The sequence below is a fragment of the Meleagris gallopavo genome, chromosome 2 (assembly GCF_905368555.1).
Source record: "Meleagris gallopavo chromosome 2, MGAL_WU_HG_1.1, whole genome shotgun sequence".
Classification (NCBI taxonomy): domain Eukaryota; kingdom Metazoa; phylum Chordata; class Aves; order Galliformes; family Phasianidae; genus Meleagris; species Meleagris gallopavo.
Window position 1 is genome coordinate 8,795,789 of NC_139405.1, and position 7,773 is coordinate 8,803,561.

At 43.4% G+C, this 7,773-nt stretch overlaps 1 protein-coding gene across 4 annotated transcripts in view; it reads left to right on the plus strand.

The window, feature by feature from the left end:
- The window catches only part of TOGARAM2 (TOG array regulator of axonemal microtubules 2), a 48,816-nt gene extending 44,427 nt beyond the window's left edge, over positions 1–4,389 (plus strand). For all 4 annotated transcript variants that reach the window (XM_085218855.1, XM_031552307.2, XM_085218854.1 and 1 more), the window contains one exon: positions 2,227–4,389. In XM_085218855.1, coding sequence (XP_085074981.1) covers positions 2,227–2,483 — 257 coding nt within the window. In that variant the 3' untranslated portion in view covers positions 2,484–4,389. The remainder of the gene's footprint in view (positions 1–2,226) is intronic.
- The last annotated feature ends 3,384 nt before the right edge of the window (positions 4,390–7,773 follow it).

Consider the following 7,773-nt stretch of genomic DNA (forward strand, 5'->3'; position numbering starts at 1 on the left):
TTCTCCTGGGAAATGGCAAATACGGAGTGGGAATTCCTTTGAATATTCAGTTCAGTAGCTCACTGAACACCTTAAGGCCCTGGCTTGTCTGCCCTGTAGCATACACGTAGAAGTCATGTCTGACAGGGTTTGCCTGCATGCTGTCATAGTGTGCAGTGTGAGATTGGGTGCCGAGCTCTTACTGGGGCATCTCAGGACGTGCCTCTGGGAATGAGAGGGGCTAAAAATACCCTGTCCTGCTCCTCTCATCTCAGGACAGTGCAGGAAAGGTCAGGGAAGACTGAGAGCTCCCTTTTCTGAAGCAAATGATAATGCTATAGAAAAATGAGTGGCAACTGATATTTCTGAGGATTGGTTTGATTTGTCAGCACAGGACTCTTGTCTTGCTGTTGGAAATGCTGGAGGCTGCATCCTGCACAACCCAGGCATTGTAGTTGACATGTAACAGGCAAGGTGATTGGCAGGGCAGGGTTTGGCACAGAAATGGAGGCTCCCTGCCTGTGCTGCAGACCTGATATGGTGTTTTGACCATTTCAGGGTGTGCAAACAACCCACTTCTGTATCAGTGGTGTCCTACATGCTAAAAATGCAGCTGATAATTGGTTTATAATAGTAGCTTACTGTGAGTGGCAACAGCCAAGGAGTGAAAGAACTGACAACCTCAGTAAATGCTAGAGGAGGCTATTTATAACCTTGCTTTAATTAGGGCTAAATCCACTGCTAATTATGCCAGCATCTTTTAATCCAAGGCTTAATATGCTTTGCTTCTTCCTTATGAATCTCAAAAGGACATGTTTAGCCACAGCAAATGTAAAAGTGCCTTTAAAGATGATCTGAATAAAGTAAATCACCATAAACATAAAATTTAATTTTACAGTTGTTTTAATCTCTTTTTGAAAGAAAACATTTGAACATAAATTGGGACTATTCTAGAGAGGGCAGATGTTCTCTCTGGGATTGAGAGGGAACAGGCAACTCTTTCTCCTATGAAAGTCCATAGTGACTGCTGTGCTTAATAAGCACTTAAGCTCAAATCAACTTCCATTTAAAAATAGGTATAATAACCTTGTTCTGCTTTCCAGAACTGTTCTTAGGTGCTTGCAGCAGCTGTTTAAATGTTGATGACTGGAGCTGGGTTACCAGCACACAGAAAATGAACGTCCTTCCCCTACAGAGTAATGAATGGTTACTGCGTAACATTTCCACTGAGCAGAAAATAAGAGCTCTGTCTCCTGACCACTTCAGATTTTGATCTCAGCAAAATCTGCCATGCAAAGAGTCTGTCTGTAGTAAATTTTTGTTTGTATTTAATACAGTTCAGTTTGGGTAATGGCCTGAGAACAGATTTCAGAGCAGCAGTTCTTGTTTTTTGATGAATGATAAGTAAAAGTTTCTATCTTCATTTCCCTCTTTCAGGGAGCACTGTCTGGATAAATGCTATCAAAGTTTTCAGATGCTGAAACGCTGTGACAGTGGGGTCTGGGTTATTACCTTGGGCGTTGTGAAATTGGAAACAGTTGCTCATTAGAGGCCACCAAGTAAGAGGGGAAAAAGCTCAAATCAGACCTTTCTGCCAAAGATATCAGTTAGTCACTGATGTTTCTAATATGACTGTCAAGCTTCATGCATCTTTTGTGGGCTGGAGTTCTGAAATGTGGTATAGTACTGCCATTTTCTGTGTGCCACAGAGTAAAGGGCACTGCCAGATTAGACTTGTGGCATTTTTCATCAAAGGTCACAAAAGAGAAATCATTCTCTTTATTAGAAAGCCTTCTATTACTTCTCTAGGCTGCATTTCAAAATCTACTTCAGCTAGTTTAGATAACTTCTTTACGGAAATAAACAGATTTGTCACTTTGTGGTGTATATTGGTAATACAGAAGTAGTGAAATAAATTACAAAAGGTGTATGATGCACTTTGCCAAAGTCTATCTTGGACACAAAACCTCCAATTTGGAGAAATTAAGGTCCTCAGCAATCATAGGACCATAGTATCACCAAGATTGGAAGAGGCCTCCAAGATTATCTGGTCCAACCATCCACCTACTATCAGTGTTTCCCCACTAAACCACGTCTCTTAGTTAATCCATTAATTTCAATATACAGTCAGCCTGTTTGGGGATCACTTGTTGGCATTGTCTGGAAAACCCTTCAAAGAACCAAAACTACAGGCAGGTACTTGCTTGCACTGAGATTGTTAAGAAACTTGTCTCTCTTGCCTGGCAGTGCTTGTGGCATCTGTTTATCCCCGGAAAGCCCACGTGGTCGAGCGCTACGTCCTGCCCGTGCTCTGGTTCTTCCTGAGCAACATGATCGGAAACGGTGTCCTGCCCGGGCGAAGCAGCAATGTCAGGGCTGCGGTCACCAAGCTTGCCAAGAGCCTCCACCAAGAGATGGGCTCCAGTCTCAAGGAGCATGCTGCCAGCCAGCCTCCACACGTGGCAAAACACCTCTGGCATGTTTTGGACCTGGATGGTCAGTGAAGAAGGCTTGGTGTCCTCCATGCAGAGACCCTCCAGGCAGAGACCCTGGCATTGGTTTTACTCTGATTTTGAAGCACCAGATTTATTCTACAGAGTTTAGCTACAGACGTGCATAGTCTATTTTGATGTAGGCTACTTTTTTAAAAAAAAGGAAGTATTTTTCAAAGCTTTTATTTCTTGAGCTGCTCTTTCCTGCAGAACTTACATAGATGAGAAAAAAAAAAAATAAAAACCCCTGTGTAAATGCAATTTGTAACTGTAAAAAGGAAAATAATATATTTATATACATACTTGGAAGGTGAGAGATGTGCATATATATTTACTTACAGTGTAAGAAATGGATTTTGTAAACATATGAGCTGCAGGATTAGAAAGCTTACTGTCAGTGCAGTAGCAGATGCACAGGTCAAGTTCTCTGGTACCAGAACAGGAGAAATCCCCTTGGCTTTGCTGAAATTCCCCTCCTATTTCAAGGGGTGTATCTTATCTATAGTCCCCTTTCCTTCCTCATGTAACAGGCTGATGCACAGAGATCCTGGGGCAGCAAGGGGCTGAGGGTATAACACACCTCTGGAGTGAGGTAAGCTGCGGTTGGCACTGTGGAACAAATAAAGCCTAATTTTTGTTTAACATATAGATTTTCTTAACGTCTAAAAAGATAGATTAAAAAAAGAAAAAGGACCTGTCCTTTAAGAAATTCAGTGTTTGCCTTATCTGTGGATGAATAAGTACTTCTTGATCTGAGATTCAGGAGAGAAGGTAAGTGCCAGTTCTTCGCCACGCAAAAGTTTGGAAGTACAAAGGGGAGAAATCATGAAAGAAAGAGGACAGGCTGAAAGCAGCAGATGCTGATGCTTACTCAGATAAGAAAATAGAACAGCTTGATCTATGCTCATATGCTGGCAGAATTGTGAAAGAAACTAAAATGGAAGTTTTGGAGAGAAGAAAAAATTGAAAACTAATGATATGAGACACAATGGGGCTATAGTAAAAGGACCTTGTATGAGGTTGGGAGTCAAAGAATAAGCAGGGAGATCTCTCCAGCCCAAGAGTCCTGGGGTTTTTCTATTTACTGCACCTGATTTATATGTCTAGAGCCAAATAACTCAACAGATAATGTTGTCACGTTCAGTCACCTATTCAGGAAACACTTTTTCAGTACATAACTGAAGTGGTGGAATTATTTGTCTCTTTTTGCTAAGATATTGCATGTGTCTAGGCCAGGGACTTGGCTCTGAGACACTGGTGTGTCAGGAGATCCTGCAGAACCTGCTAGAAGCCATGAGTCTGTAGAGATGGTGCAGTGCTTTGCAGTTTGGCATCCTGACTAACAGTTTACCAAAACCAGGTGTGATGGTGTTCTGCAGAGTACCACCATGCACCAAAACATTAAGTGGGGAATGAAGAATACTAGAGGGTGGCTGAGTTTAAACAGCTGATCTTGAACGGTGTCACTTCATTAAACTGCTGAAGTTGGCTGCTGCACAAGTTCTACTTTTAGGCAATAATTTTTGTAGCAGATGGCATCTCTAGAGGACTTGGTCTTGCTTCTTCCACCTTGAGAGTTGCTCTTGCTGTTTCCCTTTGCGGATCATCCCTCTGGAGCCCTGTACATGCTGCTGTGCACAAGCTGCTTTTGCTGGGCTGAGTAGAAACTCTTCGTTTTTACTTTATCTGTGCTTGTGTCCTTGGGGATGCAGAGAGGAATATCTGCATTTGGGAGAAAAAGTGTTTTTGTGCACCTCAGAAGAAACCTCCTAGAGCTTATTTTTTGTGTTTAGTTGTAGGACTTGCAAAGTATGTTTTAAAAGTAACTTGTGTAACTGGTTTATTAACTCCCTGCTGGCCTTGAGCATTACTTTCATGCATGCCCATAGAAGTGAGAATAAAGCATTGCCTGCTGGTACCTCTTTTCTGTCCAGGTGGTTGTTTGCTCTTCTGTTGTGTTTTTGAAACGGAAAACCTCTCCAGCCAAGACAGTTTCCTTATGACAGAGGTACTGCCTTACCACAGAGAAATCAAATTTAGCCATTAAAGTGTCTGTTTGCAGCAAGTAGAGAGAAATAGGGGTTAAATGGTATGTGTTAATGCAGTTCAGGTGAGCTCTCCTGCCAGCTGCTTGCACTTGAGATGTTGCTGTGCAGCCATTTAGAGCATTTGGAAGCAAGGAAAAGGGCAGGGTTGAACCTTCCTCTAGAACTAGTAAAAGATTGTAATGTTTATTCTTTTTTTTTTCTAACTTATCTTTATTATAATATTATTCTAGAAATCTTATCAGAAAGGAGACTACAGGCTATGCTTACAAGGGCCAGTTTAACTCATCTGATTGTTGTGCAGTACAGCTTGCTAGACCACGGAAGATAGCATAGCAAAAAATACGTGTGGCAATCTCGTTTGTTGGCTTCCTCTACCCTACAGCCTGTCAGAGCCCCAGGAGAGATCCCTGCTGACACACGCACTCTTCTCCTTCTGAAGGTAAGACCACTGTCATCAATGGAAGGTGGGGAGAAAGGGTAATATGGTAGGACTACCACTAAGGACTGCAGAAAGCCCATGTTTCCCTAGACACTGGGTAGTGACCTTGTGCCATCTCCCAGTGTAAGGGGCACAGGAGCTTTGGAGGATGAAGTTGTGTGGATGGAGAGGCCAATGCTATGTGCTCTGAATCCACTCTGCAAAACTCATGCGGGCGCTTTCTTCTCACCAAGAGTCAAAGCGTGTGTGTGGTGACATGGTTTGTCTGGGGTGCAGGGCACTTGTGTTACAGTGATGTATTATACCCCAACTCTCCAGGTTCCCTGCAGCCATGCAACCAGAAAACCCTGTGGGAGTGTGAATGCAAATGTACAATCTTGCTGGTGCCAAGAATGCTTTGGGGATGGGGTTGGTATGGAAAAATGAATGGCAAACAGAAAGGGTGGTAGGAAGACCAGGAGGGAAGTTCCTGAATTGTCATGCTGAGACTGAAGGTTAATGTAGTAAATAATGCTGATGCTGCCTTTGTGGCATTGCTAAGAGAGCTGGGGCAGAGAAGAAAGAATCCACCAGAAGGGAGTGCTCCTGCTGAGGTGTTGTGTCATTGAGCGTAGCTACAGTAATTGTGGCAGAATTTGCTCTTGCCAAGGTTAAGGATGGGCTTGGGAGCCAGTTGCTGGGCCCTTCTGTCAAGGGGAGGGAGAGGGGCTGCACTGAGGTGGCTATTTTCATCCTTTTTAAGTAGTGATGGTGGGAATAAAAGTGCTGGCATTGCTAACAAATCCCTGCCAGCTGACACTGAATCCTGATCCTGGGATAAAGCCTTTGATGCAAGCGGAGGTGAGAAAACCACTCCAGCTAAAATTAGAGCTGGCCTGAACCTTTAAGCCTCCACTCTGCCTTGGTATCAGTGGCTGACAAGAACAGTGCCTGTGCTGGGCAAACAGACTGCCTCCATGTATCCCTAAAGCCCCCCAAAGGGTATCCAAATGAAAGCAGCAGTGATAAAAGAGCTTTTAAAATCTCTGTGTTTATAGCTGTGTTTCAGATAAATGAAGGCTGTACTTCTTTTCACGGCTGTTTAGCACGTTTCACCTCTGCTGCGTTTACAAGCAGAAAGGAAAAACTGTTCAGGAGGCTGCAATGAAGGCTGTCGTTGCTTGCTCTGTTGCAGGACATATGTGCTCAGAACTGAGATATGCCCAAGCTCTTGGGCACAGCCTGAAATTTCATATCCCATGTGATTTGAGTGGTGCTGGTTCACCTGCAGGAAGATGGACCCTCTCTACTTGTGTCTATATATGTTCCTCTGCACACCTGTCCTGCTCTGTGTGTGCTGTCAGTGTAAGTAACATAGGCTGTAAAACTGCTTAGTGCTGATGCACTTCCATCAGTACAAGTCCTTGTGCTGAAATGTACAACTGTTCAAGAAGGAAAATTGGTTCTACTAATAAGGTGACTTTCATATAGGTATAATTGTGCAAATATTTGGATCTCTATTACTTCGGCTATTTATTCTGGCAGCTTTTTAAATTCAGCATTGTTCAGTGCAATACTAAATCATCCCGCTTGCTTCAGTAGGTACTCTTGCAGGCTGGACCTCCAGCAGGCTGCTCTTGCAGCAGTGGGACCTCACAGTGTGATTTGGCAGGTGCTGCTCTTTCATCCTCCATTGATCCTGCAATTAAGTGTTCCAGTGAAAGTAATGGCAACAGGTGTGCCACTCTGGTCGTGGCCAGAGTGGTCATTTCACACCTGTAGGAAGATTTTTATTTCAGACTAATAGATCTTCTGTAATGCAAATTCAAATTCAGGAATACATTTGACCTGCTTTAATGTTTCCTTGCTGGCACTCTCCGTTTCTTTTTTGCCAAGATTTCTTTGTTCTTCCTTTTACTGCTGTTTAATATTTAGCATTGGCATGGCATCACTTTTTAATGTGGTTGGGACACAGAATACCTGAAAAGTCCTGTATTGTACACACTTTCATAAGTAGACGTGGTCTGTGCTCACAATAAATATGAACAAAGTCAACATGGCCCAAATCCCAGAGCTTTGTACATCTGCAATTTGAATTATTTCTGGCTCATAGATGTCTCTTATCTTGTTTTATACATATGAAAAGGAAATGTCTTTTACAGGGAAAAGGTAAACTGCTTTTTAAAAGATACGTAGATGTACGTTTACCTGGAACAGCAGTCGAATAGTGTTTGTGATTTGGTTGTGGAAGGATGAGTTGACTGTGAGACCAATAGGTGAGAAAGGTTTCTCTCAAATACATTTATCATAGAGTGTTTTGGTTGGATGGGACCTTAAAGATTACCCAGCCCCAACATCTGCTGTAGGCAGGGCTGCCCCCACCAGCTCAGGCAGCCCAGGGCCCATCCAACCTGGCCTTGGGCACCTCCAGGGATGGGGCACCCACAGCTCTGAGCAGCAGTGCCAGGGCCTCACCAACCTCTGAGTAAAGAATTTCTTCCTTGTATTTCATCTAAAGCTACTTGCTTTCATTTAAAACAATTACCCCTTGTCTTATCGCTATATGCCCTGCAAAATATTTATCTTCATTTTTCTTATAATCACAGAATCACAGAATGGCCCATGTTGGAAGGGACCTCAAGATCACGAATCTCCACCCCCCCCCCCCACCACTGGTAGGGCCACCAACCTCCACATTTATTACTACACCAGGCTGGCCCTATCCAACCTGGCCTTGAACACCTCCAGGGACGGGCCATCCACAAGCTCTCTGGGCAGCTGTTCCAGCACCTCACCACTCACATAATAAAGAACTTCCCCCTGACAACCAACCTAA